At 42.3% G+C, this 17,719-nt stretch overlaps 1 protein-coding gene across 3 annotated transcripts in view; it reads left to right on the top strand.

The window, feature by feature from the left end:
* The window catches only part of lrpprc (leucine-rich pentatricopeptide repeat containing), a 68,949-nt gene that overhangs the window by 15,396 nt on the left and 35,834 nt on the right, over positions 1-17,719 (top strand). For 2 of the 3 annotated variants that reach the window (XM_054799269.1, XM_054799267.1), the window contains exons 12-23: positions 858-976; positions 1,054-1,144; positions 2,368-2,437; positions 6,381-6,408; positions 6,834-6,891; positions 7,522-7,628; positions 8,977-9,054; positions 9,945-10,016; positions 10,115-10,228; positions 10,472-10,602; positions 10,844-10,929; positions 16,560-16,770. In XM_054799269.1, coding sequence (XP_054655244.1) covers positions 858-976; positions 1,054-1,144; positions 2,368-2,437; positions 6,381-6,408; positions 6,834-6,891; positions 7,522-7,628; positions 8,977-9,054; positions 9,945-10,016; positions 10,115-10,228; positions 10,472-10,602; positions 10,844-10,929; positions 16,560-16,770 — 1,165 coding nt within the window. The remainder of the gene's footprint in view (positions 1-857; positions 977-1,053; positions 1,145-2,367; positions 2,438-6,380; positions 6,409-6,833; positions 6,892-7,521; positions 7,629-8,976; positions 9,055-9,944; positions 10,017-10,114; positions 10,229-10,471; positions 10,603-10,843; positions 10,930-16,559; positions 16,771-17,719) is intronic. The other variant, XM_054799268.1, reaches the window with a different exon arrangement.

Raw genomic sequence — 17,719 nt, 5'->3', positions numbered from 1 at the left:
CGTACAAAACATACAAAATGAATACAGACTTGCCATTTGTGTGAGCCTGCAATTTGTTTTCCAGAGAGGAGAAGATGATGGCGTGGTGTGTGTGTAAGTAAGTGTAAGTGGCAGGTGCAGCGTGTTTTTAAAGTCTGTTTTTTATAGCGTTCAGTGCTGAAAATCCAGTTTTACTCAAGTAATTGGACGGAAATGGCGACGTCTTCGCTGCCATTGTGCTGGATAGTTCCTTTTTAACTTGAATCCCCAAGTACAGAACTCGGGCTAGGCGATATGGACTAAAACTCATATCCCGATTTATATTTAGGTAGAATATCCATGAACAATATATCCTGATATTTTTTCCACGAATTCAAAGCCAAATATGCATGCAAAGTTGTTTTATTACAATAAAAAAAGGTAATAAAAAATCGCCCAGCCTTAGACAGAACAAAGAAGTTCTCCCCGCACAGAACAAACAAGAGAGTGGATGCATCGACAACGAAACCATATTTTAAGTAGCTGCTGTCATAATTTGGGTTCAGTTGAGCTTTTTCTTGTCTCCCTGTTAGCTTCACTGACATGGGAACTTTTTTTTCAGCAGCCCCAGTGAGAAAGCTTGTTCACGTAGGTTGTCTTTTCATGTGTCGTGCCGTTGGAGTCAAATACACTGATTTGTACTTTATTACATAAAATAAAGCACACAATTAGGTAAGCAAATAAAATATTGAGTTTTCCATTGCCTGAATATGTTTTTGGCAGGCTTTGGCCCTGACCATTGACCGGTACTGTCATTAATTAAACTGTCAACTAAACTCTTGTGTTTCAAGTATGCATTTGCTTGTCATAAACATTTATTGATGACTTTGTTTTCTCAGGTGCGGTGGAGGTGATGAAGGCCATGCAGCATCTTGGGGTGGCCCCTGACCTCGAGACTGTTTCCAACTACTTTTACCCTGTCTTTCCTAACACTGAGGCTGCTCGACAGGCCTTTGAGGTATTGCGTGTGTGTGTGGGGGTGTGTGTGTGTAATAAAAATGAACACTTTTCTGACGGTGATATTTCCTTATTTAGGAAGCAGGCATCGTTCTGGAGTTGGAGGGCCTCTTGACTTCAAAGATTCGCTTTTTGGCTTCTAGCAACTTGGCCCGACTCTACACTTTGTGTAGGTGTTACACACGCACGCACACACACGCACACACACACACACATATACACACACATTCCAAAAGAAACTTCCGCCTGCATCTTGAACAGCCGTCAATATAAAAATTGTTCCTACGCCCGCGGGCTAATTGGCTTGGTGCTAGCTGAAACGCACACACACGCACACACACACACACACACACACACACACACACACACACACACACGCGCACACGCACACGCACACACTCTTTCTCTCTTCGGTGCTCATCAGGCCTTTTAAGAGATTAGTCTGTGTGAATATGTAAAGAGCAAGAACGAGAGGCGCCTCAACTGGCAGAAGAGTGAAGACTTGAGGGGGCCGGTTTAATAATGGATGACTAGCTCTCTGTTTTTGTCTTTTAGCTGGGTTTAGCCTCCAACACTTGTGTCCCCTGTATGTTTTTTAAGAGGATTATTTATTATTTATATACATCAGACTAATATCACATTTTACCAGGCTGTCTTTGTATCCGGTCACACTGGTCAACCCTTAATTCATTCAAATTGTGAAACTTTGGAAATAATCTCTTCCAGGATCAAACTCCATCACACACTCTTTATTAATCGTACAGGCTATGTTTTAAAGCACAGTCTTAACTGCCATTCAGGCATAAAGAGAATTTAACTACTGCAAAATTGTGAAGACAAAAAAAAAAAAAAACCTAGGACCGATGCTTTTTGGGTGGACAAAAGTATTGGGACACCTCTGCATGTACTGCTTTAATTGCAAGTCCACTGACTTCATGATACTTGCGTCATCTTCTGTGCTTGAGTTCTTTGTCACTATTGTTGAATGATTCAGTGTTGTACAACTTAAGAGCCACTGTTTAATGCAAAATATGATTTTTCCTTTTCCTTTACAGTGCAATGCCGATGAATCCCTTTTAAGCCTGTGAATATTCTCATTCATCCAGGTCATTGTATTCTCAGGGCATTCGATTGATTGCAACTGGACCGTTCAGGTTGTCTTAGAAGACGTTTTGCTGCTCAACTGAGCAGGCTTCATCAGTTCATTCTCAAAGACTAGGTGGGGCACACACCAGTCAGACTAGATAGGACATCAATCTAGTCGATTGAATGCCCTGAGAATCCCTTTTAAATATATAATGGTGGGCATCAAAGGATAATTAAATGTGTGTGTTTGGGTGAAAAGAAAAATCTACCTTGATACATGTATTCATCTTTTGTTTCATTTTCCAGTGTCTGACCCCTCCCACCCTCCAGTGGACTTTGGGAGTTTCCGCAGCAGCCTCATCCACGGCTTCAGAAAGTGAGTCAGTTAACCTGTGGTGTGTGTGTGTGTATGTATCCTCCATGCGCGTTCATACATTTCCATATTTTGCCTCGCCACTCCACACTTGTATTTTAGGGAGGCCCGCAGCACTACGGAGGTCACTGCAGCATATGTTTTGCATATGACATGTGCTGCCTATCACACCATCTACACTGCCTGTGTATGTGTGTGCAGCTGCAGGGAGAAACACTACACATACACACATGGCTGCCTCATACATATGGAGGCATCATCCGCTGGCCCTCACCCCAAAGCACCGTGGGAGATATGCAAATAAGCAGATGCCCCCTCCAAAAAAAACCCCAATAGCCAAAACAGGCCAAGTGGTCTCCCTCTAACGCGCACGCACAGACTCCCAGAGTTAGCCCGAGGACCAGAGTTGGACTCGCGGGCTTTACTTGAACGGGTTTTTATGAATATTTAGAGTTTAACACTACACATGGCACACAAACAGTGCGCCTCCCCGACCTCCCTAGAGCCAGGCTGGAGGTGAGTCACAGCTAAGTGCTGACTTGTCTGCTGGGACACAAGACAGGAAAAAGAAATAGTGCACAAAGTTGAGCTGAACTTCAAACCTCCTTTTCAAACTGCAGATGTTGATAATTTATCAGATGGGGAAGAAAATCTAGAAAATGTAAAGAAATGCGCTTAAAACTACTTTTAATTGTAGTGTCCAGAAATACACATTTTTTGCTTTTGAAGGTCAACTCACACTAGGCCATATGTACTGATAGTGTCGTGCCGCTGTTGCGTTGCTGTGGCAGCACTTTTTTTTATATTTAAATTTACTGTCGGTAATAATGTCAACATTAGGGTCGTTTTCACAGGCTTGAACCAGAAATGCATTCATTGAAGGGATAGTTTAGATTTTTTGCCATGAAGTTGTATGACATCCCCATCAGAAGTATAGTGTATCAACTGTGACTTACCCCCCACTTTTTTCCGTGAGTGGAGTTCTGGTCGGATTTCGGCGACGAGGAACGTAGTTCTAGTTAGTTGCTGGGTTCACTTAAAGGAAAACTGCACCTTTTTTGGGGAATTTCATTCACAAGTAATAATAAAGATGAAAGTTGCATTATCCATGTGTGGCTTTGGACATCTGTTCTCCCCTTTGTTGCTGAAGCACAGGAACGAATCAGGAGGGGGCTTAATGTCAGCTGACTGATGTCATATGACATCTGCTGTTATGTGGGTGACATGCGACCCACACTACCTTTGCAATAATGGGCACCCACGATCCATTACATGTAGCCGAAACCCTGGTAATACAATAGTGCAGAAGTGATGGGACAAGGAAAAGGGGCTGAAACATGAATGCTTCTGTGTGAGCACAGGCCAGCGGGTGCCAGTAGGTGGAGAGAGAAACATGTCCAAATCAGCACGCTACGAGTGGCCTGGTGTGAGTTCACCAGTACTGAGCTTAAAAACTCAGCCCGGTTGAAGCATTACTGGAGGGGTGCCCACACTAGCCAGTCGTACCGTACTCTCAGACCTAAAGTCTGGCATATTTGGCCAGTGTGAGTGCTCTGAAACACACTCAAATTCGGCACACGTGCCCTCCTTTGGCACAATTGGAAAGGTGGGCCATGCACAGCACAATTTCTGGGTTATAGAATGACTACATAATAAAGATGCTCTATTTAATTAATGCAATTGCTTCTCTGGTAAGTAATGACAGTCGCCACATTCCACAATAGAAATAATCATAACGGCTCGGAATAAGACTGGAAATAATCCACAAAGTCAGGGAAATTGTACTAATACAGCATAATAGAAGTAATGACACAACGGGCTGAAAGATTGCGTCCAAGTCCAGCACAGTGCGAATGGCCTGGTGTGAGTATGCCCTCAAACCGCACAATTGCACAATCTATGTCACTAGTGTGCTTTATCTATTTGTATAAATTCAATGTATATTTTGTAATTATGAAGTACGCTTGTATGTCTGGAGTGAGTTATTTTCAGTCTTTGTGGTGTCTAAATCTTTTCTTCAGTTTTTCGTCCTGCATTAAATCAAACACTCTCACCCTTGCACTCCGTGACAGGGTCATAATTGGGCTCGTCACACAGGAAGTGTGTGTGTGTTTGTGTGTGTGCACGCGCCATTGTGATGTGGGACCTGCCCCTGTCAAAGACAAGGTCAAGGGATAATTTAATCATTAAAGACCTCTTCTTCTGCACTCTCATCTCTTCCCCCGACTAGCTGACAGCGCTGGAGATGTCACACTTTGTCATCATTTAGCTTGGGCACCGCTGTGTGTGTGTGTGTGTGTGTGTGTGTGACTTTGTGTCTTTTGTGGTTTGCCATGCTTTTGTACCGCCGTCTTGTCTCTCTTGTCCTGTGGGTTGGAGGGTGTCACACTCTGTTGCGTGTGGTGTTTTGTGCCACGCTGTCACTTTGTAGCTGTGGTAACATGATGGTGTCAATGCATTGAATGTATTTAAAACAAAAAAAAACATCTGTCTGGCAATTAAAGCTCTTAGTAACTAGATGACTGTGAATTAGTGGTAGTTAGTTCCTAAGAAATCCTCTTGCAAGATGAACTTATTGTGGAAAAGCATTTAATGCTTTTTTTTGCTTTTACTAACTTTATATTTATCATATCCCACTAGATGTAACAAAATAATTGCAATTATGGTTTTGTGGCTCGTTTGCTTTGATGGTTTGTTTCTTTCAAGTTGTTTATTTTTTATTGGTCCTATTTTCAACTTTATATGTTTCAGTCTTGTGTGACTGACAAGAGGGCTCACTCCATTCATGCCGTTGTTCTATGGAACGCCGGTGTTCTATGAAGCATCCAGGTGCCGAACCTGTGCAGAGTGAACCCTCTTCCTGCAGACACGACAAAACAGACACACATGCACATGGCAATATATGGAGCTGGAAAAGTGATCAAATTCATTTTCATTTATCGTGTGATTGGTTGATTTATTTATTATCGCAAGACAGCTTTTTTTTTCCTGAACGAGAAATCTTGTCACTTTTGAATATCGTGACACCTCTACTAGATCACTATTAATTAGTGGTGGTTAGTCACTAATAAGGGCCGTCCCGTGGCCAAGTGGTTAGCATGTTGGCCACACAGTCAGATGCCCGCTGGGGCATCTCCGTGGAGTTTGCATGTTCTCCCATGTGTGCCTGGGTTTTCTCCGGGTACTCCAGTTTCCTCCCACATTCCAAAAACATGCATGCTACAAATTGGCCACTCAAAATTATCCATAGGCATGAATGTGAGTATGAATGGTTGTTTGTCTATATGTGCCCTGTGATTGGCTGGCGACCAGTCCAGGGTGTACTCTGCCCCTCGCCCAAAGTCAGCTGGGATAGGCTCCAGCATACCCCTGCGACCCTAGTGAGGATAGGTGATGGGTAAGGATAGGATGGATATTTGCTAATAACTCACTTAATACACTTAATAGTGGAAAGGTTTTTGATTTTTTTTTTGATTTTTTTTTTTACTGATGCAACAACTGATAAATTTGTTTGAGATCTTTTTTATTTATTATTGTATCCCACCAGGGGAAAGTTTATCATATAAATTAAATTTTGGCCTTTTTTTCTTTGTTTGTTATAATTGAATGCTCATTTGAGTTTTTTTGTTGTTTTTTTTACAGTTGCTAATTTCAGTTTGGTCATTTTAGTGCCTTTTGTAGCATATATTATGTTTTTAAGGTAATTTTTTCATTATTCACACAAATATGACTAAAAGGGCAAGAGTCGGTAATTGCTTGGCTTTTCTCAACATGGGTATAGATGGGGGGCTAAAAAACACACCTGTGATTGATGTGAAAGTAGTTGTGTAACAAGTGTACTTTGATAGGCTGGTTTGTTTGTTTGTTTTTTGAGCTTGTGTATGTTTTGCTTGTGCAATGTGTGGCGAGTAGGAGCTCATGGCTTGTCCTCTACTGCCCCCTGCAGGTCTGATGACATAGAGTGCATGGTCAAGGTAAGAGCACAAATCCTGTATCCAAGTGTGTATGTCTGTACATGCAAACTACCTTCAGAGTGTGTGATTATTTTAAAGGACATTACCAATACTGGTAATTTAAACATATTTGAATGAGCAGGAGTCAGTAAAGCAGTAAATATTTATTAAAACGTTCCCAACATGAAGATTGCTGGTGATCATTTTACTGAGTATCTTTAAGGACAGTCACATTTTAGTGAGAATATACAATATGACAAATGCCATCTGCTGCCTTCTCTTTGTTTATTTACGCCACAGCGAACATGCAACTGAAGAATTAATGCCAACTTGCAAACAGACACAGAATTGTATGAAATAAACATGCATGAACTAACTAGCGGTGTTTAGGAGTAGCTTTATGTGCTATGGAGAATTTATAGCTAAATTGTTTTTGTTCTTTGCAGCTCACCAAGCTCTTTTACAATGACGAACGCTTCACCAAACCCAGCACCACCACTGCTGGTAAGACCACACCATTTATTGTAGTCATATGGCAACGTTCAAGCTTGTTACATGTCCTTGCAATCAGCTTGCTGCTGTAATTTAAATGACATAAAAATGGCCCGTGCATGCGTGTGTTCGTTCGGTCTCGGTGGCAGTAGACTGCTGACTGGCCCACTTCTCGCCACCCAGCCTGTGTATGTTTATGTCCAGGTGTGGGTGTGTGTAAGTGGAAAAAAATGTCTCTCTCCATCGGTGGATGCAGAGCCCGGCTGCTGACACAGCGCTGAGTAGTGGAAATGTGTGTGTGTTTGTGTGCGCGTCTGTCTGTGGGGGCAGTGTGTAAAGAGCGTGAAATGTTTGTGAGGCGTTAATGTCGCTCTGTGTCAGAGTGTGTGTTGCTGAGTCCCCCAGTGCTGAGACTGGTGTGTGTGCTGGTGCGAGCGATGGAGACTGTTATCCGTGTCACATCCCGTTAGATGACATCTGTGAGCCTCTCTGTGTGTGTGTGTGTGTGTGTGTACTGTATATATGTATATATAAACGCACACATGATGCACTGACACGAGGGCAAATTAAATGTATTGCCAATGCTTCCGCTCACTATGTGTTTGTGTATGTGTACACCCCCCCCCCCCCACACCCACCCAGAAATGGTCTCTTACTTCCTTTACAATCTAATCGACGGCTTTCAAGCGACCGAGGTGCAAGAGCAGGAAGACAAGCTGAGGAATTACTTCAATCAGCTGAAGGCTGAGGTATGCACACACACAGACATATTTTGGGTTAATCCAGTCAAGCCTCTTGAAATCAAACGTAATCCATTGCGGAACGCCTGTCAACCTTCAATTATTCATATTTAAAACTAAATTTCCTCATGTAAAATCTTTTAAATCAAATTATTCAGTTCCAGAGTCAAACTCTCATATAACCAAACTCATATAATCTCATATAATAGCATATAACCTTTTAACTGTGAAGGAGTTTGTAATGTAAAATGGAAAAGTCTTATTCAAAAAGTGTAAAACTAATTTAGCCCCTGTACACGAAAACTAAATAGACCCCTGCACGGCGCCTGACATGTGGAGATCCAATCAAAAATATAAAAATGTTCAAAATATCTGTAATTTAAAAAAAAAAGGTCTATTTTGATATTACAGGCTAAAACCAAGCCATGTCCACATGCTAAGACTTGATATAAAGAAAGCTCAAACAAAAAAACAGCCTGCGTGTTGACTTTGTATCGTAGGTAACAAGACATATCATTATTAGCGCCATTAGTGTTTACATTTCAACCTTTTGTCATTACATTAAGCCTTTTTAAAATTTGATTTTAGTCTTAGAGTGTGGCGCAAGCCAATACAAATCCAATAAAAAAAAAAAATTTAAAACAGCTGCGGGCTACACAAGGTCCCCAGCCCGCACTGTGGACACCCCTGTTTCAGAGGATTACTCAAGTCTTAAAAACAAAAATGTGATTGCGTTTAACTTCATAGGTTCCAGTGTACGTCCATTTTTCATAACCTCCCTGCACAGTGTGTCTTTGGCCAAAGATTAACTTCCCTAAACACACTGAGAGGGAATGTCTGAGTTGAGACGTCCAGACATGTTCCTGAAGATTAGTTCGTGTTGTACACTTCTTTTCATATCCGAACTGTCTGCTAGCAATTCAGCTCAGTCTACAGTCCTGATATAAGTCACTTTAATCCACACAAAGTTAAGAGCTGGCCATAATGCTCACATCTGCATATTTAACGCGGTGTTGAGATGCTGTGGTGACGCCGTCGGAATTACAAAAAAAAAAAAAGCATTTTCTGCCATTTCTCTGAGGCAATAAACAGCCAGGAGAAAGTCTGGCTAGTTTACTTTTTCGTGACCATCCCAAGAGCACCTGAACTCATCTTTAATTTCTGCTGTCGCTAATTCAAATGCAAGCTCCATGACAGCCTCTAATTGGCCCTCAGACTGAGATAAATTAAAGATATAGTAACCAACGCAACCACTTCTTGCTTTTGTGTTCATTGCTGGAGTTCGACTCTTTGACTTTCCAACACACAAACACACTCACTTAATTGGATTTATTTGTATATATTTGCTCTTTTGTAGAACATCATCATTCCAGTAAATATCTACAGAGGCATCAGAAACATTCTGGAGTCTTACCACGTTCCGGAGCTCCTCAAGGTACAAACTAGGACTGCGTGATTCGGGAATGATGTGGATCATAATTTCTTTGCTTTGAATTGGGATGGGACTACTTTTTTTGTTTTTCACAAAAAACACAAAATACCTTCTGGCATGATGAACATGTTCAGCTGTGAAATATGTTAGGTTTAGTGGCCACTCGGGATACCCCAATCAGGGTCTTATGCTGCCGATTCAGATACCGATCATCCAGGACTGAAGTCCGATACAATCACACATACGTTTTTCAACGTATTTATGATGAGTACTATTGGCCAAGGGTGACGTTTGAAGGGGAAAAGTCGCTGGGCGCTGCCCAAGACGTTAGTTAGGGCAAGACACTACATTCCTCGCAGGGATCGCTAATAGTGCCAGCCAGAGGTGATCAGCTTTTTTCGCCATAAAAGGCATTTATCGGCATATGCCGATCACGTCATTTTTCACGGAAATCGTCCGATACTGATCTGTGGCCTATCGATCAGAGCAGCCATAGTGGTCACCATGTTTTTTTTAAAAGGATTTTTAATATGATGAATATATATCTGTTTTTATTTTAGATAATATATGTATCTCCATGTTCAGGGTCATGTACTTAGGTTTTACAGAAATTATACTTTTATTGTTTTATTTTGATTAAGACTGGATTAGACTCCTAAGTGCCTCGTGCTTCTTTATAGAAACTTCCAATAGTTTTTCAGCCCTTATTCATTGGAGGTCCAGGAAGGGCAAGTGACCGGGGATGTTCGTAACAGAATAGAAAGCCTCAAAATAATCCACAAAGTCAAAAGCCATGGCATCTCAAGCTAGTCATTGAGTTGGGAGCTGCAGAATTTTTAGGACCAGGCAGAAAGAAGTATTACCTTTTATATTAAACGTGTGTTTCTTGCCAGGATGTGCTTCTGTTGGTGGACCCAGCAGAGTTGGTGTCCAGCAGTCCTTTGTCAGCGGCTCCCCATGTGACTGTAAGTGATGTGGGGGGGAAAAACATACGTTGTAAACCTGAATATGTTGTTATGTTACCACTCAGCAGAGTTTAAACTTTTTATTCGCTTGCCATCAGGGACTCGAGGCTAAAGCGTCTGTGCTTGAGAATAAGCTAGCCGAGCTAAAAGAGGAAAACAAACCTTTGAGCTCCACGCTTAAGCTTGCGATCCAGGCTCTCGCGTCCGAGGAGGTATGTTTGTGAATAACTTTGATTAAAACACGTATGTTTTAAAGCAATAAAGTGTTGTGTTGCCTCTGCATGCATGTGCATTGGGCTTTTTTGTTTGCGTTTAAACCAGGGGTTTCTAAACTTTTTCCACTGGGTAAAAGCATTACTTACTTGAACTTACTCTTCAAAATGTTTTTCTTATGGAAAGTAAAAGGTCGATTTCTGAGGCTCGAGGATTCACTGACTGTTTTTGGTTCTTTTCAGAGCCTGCAGCGTGCGCTGGAGCTGAGGCAGCAATACGAGGACCAGATGAATACAGGGGCCTACGCTATCCTCATCGGTCTGTGCTGCCGCCACGACAAGCTGGACGAGGCACTCGGCTTGAAGAGGGAAATGTGCGTGGCACATACACACGCAAATGCACTACATGCGCTGCAACCTGTAGGGCACCATTAAAGTTTAACTTGACTGGTATTAGGGGAGACATTAATGTGAGGTCCAGCCACTTAGAACACAGGAAACTTACCCCCCGTTTCCTTCAGCCGTCACCACCTGGTTCCTGCATTCCACTACAATAGATGAGTTGCATTACCGTGAGTGGAATACATTAATGGACAATCTCTCTTCCCCCTCCAGGAGTCGCAAGGACTCATCAGCGATGCTGGATGCGGCTAAATACCTGGCGCTCATCAAGCTTCTCGCCAAGAATGACCGAGTGGAGGGTAAGTTGTTGTCGCTGATTTAGTCCACCGGTGGTTGGAGTGCACTTGAAGTCATGGCTCTTTTTTAGGAGTCGGCCTTCGTCCACCGCCTCCGTAGATGTTCAGTGCACTCAAGCACCATCTTTTTTCTTTTCTTTTTTTTTTTAACTCCATGTTCGTCAAACTTTCTAAGCTCTCCCATAGAATTTGAATCAATATCAGCCACAAAACGATATCTTGGGTATGTTTTCAAATGTTGCAACTTGACAAGGCACAAGGTTTAACCACGTGTATTGATTTATAATTACCTTAAATGCTCTAATAGCTGGGACGTTTTTAACAAGATTAATTGGAAGCAGGTGATGACTGCAGAGAGGCTGTTATTTCCAAAATGTAAAAACTCATAATATTACAGATTGTTTTTTTCACTTAAATGATGTGGAGTTCATTTTAAAATTAAGTTTACTTTTAAAAATCTACCTCAGGAAGTCACTTACAGCCACAGATATATACAGTATATATCTTGAAAGATCATCCTGGTCCCTCACTTCTAATCGCAGTCACAGTATTGCCGTCTGACATTGACTGTCAGACGTCTGACTGTCAAATGATTAAACATTTTTACCAAATCAGTCAGTTTTCACATTAATTAATCATGATTAATCACCATATGCAACTGTGTGTGTGTGTGTGTGTGTGCATGCGTGCAGATACACGCATCTGTTCATTTAGACCACACATACATGCATAATAAAGACGTTGTGGTGATTTTCGGTGTGTCTGTGAATGCATCTCGCGGTTGTCTGTAACAATGAGGAATTGTCATTCCTAGGAGTACCAGGGGCTGTGTTGCTGAGTTGGAGATACATATATGGTGTTGGAATTGCACTGTTGTTGATGTGTTCAGGTCAGAATAAAGTTATAAAAGAGTGTCAGACTACACTCTGATTACGTCTGTCGTCATAACAGAGAGGTGTGGCTTGACATGGTGCGCTAAACATTTTAACGCTAAACGTTGTAACGTAATTAATGAAATAAATTAGTTACCACTATTAACGTTTTGACAGCCCTTGTTTTTAAATAAAGTATAATTAAAAGCAATCGAAGATGCTTGCAAGAAATTTTTTTTTTTTGCAGTTTTCCTCCATGAAAATTAGTTTACTGGAACACCTAACACCGTTTTAGTCAGTCTTTCTTAGTGACGAGAACCACAAAAAAGTGTCTTAGTATTTCAATCAAAGAACTTTGTAAGAATGTAACATATCCCTGCTGTGTGTGTGCATGCAGCAGCATATTAGCCGACCATTTTCAGAATGCTACGGTGGATTTCCTTCAGCCCATCGAAGAGCCAATTACCATCAATGTTGCCGCTTTGCTTTTTGCACACAATGACAGCCAAATGTTTCCCTTGTCTTTCCTCTCTGCTGTCCTCCCTCTCGCTCTGCCTGTCTGTGTCGGACACACAAACACACACACACATACTTTCACACACGCACATATGCATCCCTGCATCAGCGAGAAATGAGAGGGGGGGAAAATTACAGGACTCTGTGTATTTTTCTAGAATTATTGAAATCCGCCTTGATGCTCATGGCAGATCATGTCCACCAAAGTGCCTGAGCGTTGCGCACACACACACACACACAGAAATTTGCATGTGAATTCAACCAAAAGGCATTTGTTGGGCACGACAGTTGGAGTGTCCACCCGTGTGTGTTGGCTTGCGTATCGTCAGCGCTAACGCACTCGCCATTAGCCAGAGTGCGCACATTGGGCGCGACGCTTGTCACCCACATTAGCACACATGGCTACCTTTGATGTTAGCCCTTCCCCGCCCATGCGTTGGTGGTCCGCTCGGCCTGGGTGAACATTGTCTCCCGGTGTTGTGTTCAGCACTTGCCAGTTAACTTTGTCTTTATCATCTTTTGGCCTTGACCATTTTCACCTGACTTTGCGCCTCCACTTTCATCTCCGTCTTACGTTTGTTTCTTGTGCTCATCTCTGCTCTTTTAATCAGCACATCGGTCTTTGCGGCTCTCCTCACATCTGCTGTGATCCTCTTTGTCTTGACAATAAAACCTGTGCAATATTTGCTGTTGTCACATAATCTGCCCAGATTTCCAATGAATCCTGGGTCCTCTCATATACTGTGCCCCATTTTAATGGATTTTGTATTTGTATTGAGGGAAATAACAATGTTTTGATATTTTAAATTGTAATTTAAAAAAATTTAAATGGAAAGTGTCGACCATTGTTGCTCTAAAGGCAACTTTAAATATATTATCAGTAGGGCTCTCAAATTATTACATATTGTAATCAGATTATTCAGTTTTAATTAATTAATCATGATTAATCACCATTAGCAACTATGTCTGAAATATGGCCATTTTTACTGTATTTAATGAACAGAAAGCTAAAGGACAGGACAGGATGATATATATTTCTATGTAGTAACAGCTCCAAATGAACTGAATATGGCAGTCAAACTAAAAGATACCACAAAATCAATTTGTCTAACACCAGGGTCTTTAATAGTAGCAGAACATTTGAATCACACGTTAAACCGTGTTATTATGAGCAATGAGGGGTTGCGTTCAAAGACCGTCGTATAATTTTTAGGTAAATTGACTTGTTTTTGGTGTATTTTCCAGCACACTTAAATGTAGCAAATGGTACATCCGAATTAAGAGCTCCGAAGTGAGTGATCTTCATGTTTATTTACACACACGCATTATAAAGCCGTTTTTGTGATGTTGGGTGTGTCCCGGAATGCATCTTGCCTTCTTGTAATGAGAATGAGGAAGTGTCGTTCCCAGAATAAACGGACCAGAGACGTGTGTGAGTTGGAGATACATGTGAGGACGCTCCGCCGTGCTTCATTGTACTATGTGCTCCACCGTGCTTATGACGACAGATCCGTCTGCCGTCATAACAGGGAGGCGTGCTTGCTCGGGTGCGCATGCGTTAATTACACAAAAAAATTTTACGTTATTTAATCAGTTAGTTAACGCTTTATTTTTGACAACCCTGATTATCAGTAACAATCACTTGCATACATTGTGGTTGTTTAAGGACATGCGTTTACTTCTAATCTAGTACCCATCATTTAACTCCTCCACTGTTAGCTGGTGTAAATTAAAAATCAGTTTCGTCCTAATCGAGAACTACACAAAGAACGTATTCTGACTGAGCATCCTTAATATTGCCCTTTTCAATCCCCAACCAAGTCAAGTGCGTCCCTCAGCCATCCAACCTGTCAGCCCCTCTTCAAAGCATCATAGTAGCCTTCAGAGCCGCAAACACCCCACTGTATAACTGCTCCCATCTTTTTAAATGCACCTCTCCATCACCAATTGTCTCTTTGACCTGCCTTTGACTCCTTCTGTATCCATCTTTCTGTCCACACTTTTGCTGCTCTTTGTGCATGTTTTCACCTGCGAGTCAAGTCATGCAACATTAGATGAGCCACTGGACTGTGTAATGTCTGTTTACCTGGCTTGTCCTCCTCCCCGTCTCCCGATTCTCTTGTATGTGTGAGTCTGTGTTTGTGTAGTGTGTGTGTCTGTGCGTGAGTGGGAGGTCTGGCTCACTTTGCTGGCCCCGTTGCTCGGTTGAGCTGATGGATATGCGTACTGGCTCAACAGACGGGTAAAAGCAGCAATGGATGCAGGGGAGGTGGTGTGGGGGTGATTGGATGGCGGATGGATTGCTCCATTTGGGCAGATCAACTCCGAACCATTGGTCTCTGTGATTAGCGGGTGTGTCAGAAGGTGATGGAGAGAGGAAGACTTGGAAAAAGTAGTTTATCAACCTCGCAGCAAATTTGAAAACCAACAAATTTGAAGTATAACAAGTTACATTTTTAACTTTAATGATGATTTTGAGTGCATGAGAAAGTGGAAAGGGAAACAGCTCTTTTTAACCACATGGGCATTTGGCCAACACAGCGGCAACAGAACCAATATTGTAATTGCGTTGAGGAGCAAGCTGCTCAGCCAGCAATAACAGCGCTGATGAGTTCATCGTGAACTGTGTGGCAAGTGTAATACGCATGACTTTCACACCAGCAGCTGCAATTTGAAGCCCATGCAGAGGTAGATAAAGGCATTAGATGCTGACCACTCGTCATAATTCAGATGCAGCTGCTCCCATCTTGTGGAGTTTAAAAAAAAAAATACAAAATCAGAAGGTTGCCTACAGCCACAGCTATTAATGCTAATGTTTTTCACCCGGTGCTGATTAGAGCCCTTGGCAGTGACTTGCAATTGTAGACCATGCTTCCAGCGACTACATGGGTTTGAATATCGCGATTTCACTCTATTACGTTTTTCAAAAATAAATAAATAATTGTTGTTGTGTGATTGACTAGGGCCTATTATTAGGGAAAAAATGCATGTTTGAGCACATTTTACATATTCTTGGCCTAAGTTAAGCATTTTCACGCATATAATGGCAAAATGAATGAAAATACAAGTATAAGGCATTCAGAAGACTCATTCAATGATGTGAGATGTAGTATTCCATCCTTACACTGGTCACTGGGTGTCAGTAATGTTACATTGATGAGACGATGGCCACCAGGAAGTATACTGTCCAGAAAAAAACAACAAGGAACTCTCCCAATGCTAACTTGTAAGTCTGTCTTGTTTATGTCCCAAATGGTTTATTTTCTGTTATGTCTACTGTTGGGTAACACAAGTGTAAAGTTGACTATACGGGTGTTATTGAGGGTCATATAAGGTCATAAACAGGGTTTTCTATGCTCGAACTATGAAAGTATTCTATTTATAAAAAAGGAATCCTACTTTTGCGGAAATTCTCTCAACATGGTCGGGTCTGGTGGACACATTGTGGTTGTCCGTAAAATGAATTTCTAGCTTTTATACGCATCCCAATTGTCGTCTTAAAGTTTAACTGCACAATTTCTTCATAGAAATATTCTGCACACGTCCACGTCCTCCCCCTCAGTCATGCAGTATAGATTAGTATCTGTGGTGGAAAGCGGCTGTATCGCTATCAACCCATTAGCAGCTGTCTAAATAGACCGTAAATGCATCTTAATTACTAAGACAAACGCATACATGCACACTCCCCTGTTCACCATTCAGCCCCCCCGTGTTGTCCAGATGGTGAAAGTAAATAGCCCTCCATTTCCATGGAAAATGGATCGGCCCCTCATCCCGTTTACAGGGGTCTCGCCGAGGCCACGACTGGCCCTCGTCACTGCTTACCTACGTATAATTTAGCCCCCCTCCCCGGCCCCCCCCCCCCCCTTCCCACATGGCCATGGCAAAAAGCTGGCCTTCGTTGTCGGGGTCCGGTAATTGTAGTCTCGTTTAGAAACCCGCACGTAGCAATTAAGGCAGAGTTGGCATTATCCAGGGTTGCATTTTCATCCCCGCTGGGAGCAAAATGCTGCTTTAATACGGCTTTGTTTTCCCCACATGGAATTAGCGTTTATTATTATGATCACATTTTTTTTTTGTTCCTCGTTTCCTCTCTTGCCTTGGTTTCTTTCAAGTGTTTTTCATGTGCAGCACTCAGTTAGGCTTGAGAAAGCAGCTGGCATGAATGTGGTGATGGACGCCTTTCTCACCTTTCTCTGTGCCCCCCCCCCCCCCCCCCCCCCCCCCCCCCCCCCCGCTCCTCAGAGGCCGTGGACCTCCTGAAGGAGATGAAGGAGAAGGACGTGGTGCTGAACGGCAGCCATGCCAGTATGCTCTTCCACACCCTCAACTCTGTGGTGTCCAAAGGTGGCGGTGCCCCCGCTATCCAACGCCTCCAGGACACCGTCTTCACCCTTGGACTGGCCAAGCCCACCGCCAATCTTTGCGGACCCCTGATAAGCGCCTATTTGAAAAGGTAAAAACGAATATTATCAAGCTTGTAGTGCTTTACTGTATTGACTCAAATATAAGATGGCCCTCTTTTCGATTTATTTTATTTATTCCTCTTTTTTTTTCTTTCTTTCTTCACCTATAAACACTGTGCACAAACACAAACACGCACACACACACACACACACTCTAGCTCTCCATTTGTTAGTCTGTTTGTCTGTTGGTTGAGATACATATGCCCCTACAATAACCCTCCCCTCACTTGTCTATTATCAAACAATCTGGTATATCACTATGTAAATACTCACTTGCTGTTAGACTTTTTTTTCCCCCCATATGTTGTGACTTTTTAGTTTCTAATAATGTGGTCCTCCAGAAGTGGGTGGGGGGAGAGATTTGTGAATGCATGGTAAATATGTCTTCTACTAAACACACACATCATTTTCCATTCTTTATTAACACAAATTAGACTGTTTTTGGATGGTTTGGATATGTTGGTTATTTTCATATTCTGTGTTTTTTTTTTTTTTAACCAGCTCAGATTTGAAGAAAAGCTTCTGAAATACAGTGTACTTTTAAAGAGCACACCCAGCTGTGAATGCAATAGAGACCAGTGTTAAAGTTACAACAAACAGCATGCAGAAATTACAGATATACTGTATTTTTAAACTATGTATCTTATATTCAGGTCAGGAAGATAGTTTTGTGTTTGCATCTGCCACGTTCAGTTGACAGGTGTGTGTCTGGGCGCGTCACTCATCCGTCCCTGTGATCATAGCCGAGGTTGCATTCTGGGTCAGTGCCTCCGACAGAGAGAGGATGTGGAAATTGCTCATTTGTGTGCATTTTGTGTCCCCAAGTGTGTGTGTGGCGTCCATGCCAGGCTTTGTTGTTAGGGACTCAGCAGCTGCAGCCTCTCCCGCCACCCCACCCACCCCCCACTCCTGCTTGCCCACCCGCTGCTACACTCCCAA

This window comes from Dunckerocampus dactyliophorus, chromosome 14, assembly GCF_027744805.1.
Source record: "Dunckerocampus dactyliophorus isolate RoL2022-P2 chromosome 14, RoL_Ddac_1.1, whole genome shotgun sequence".
NCBI lineage: Eukaryota > Metazoa > Chordata > Actinopteri > Syngnathiformes > Syngnathidae > Dunckerocampus > Dunckerocampus dactyliophorus.
Note: the sequence above shows the minus strand (reverse complement) of the source record. Positions and strands in the feature narration are given on the sequence as shown.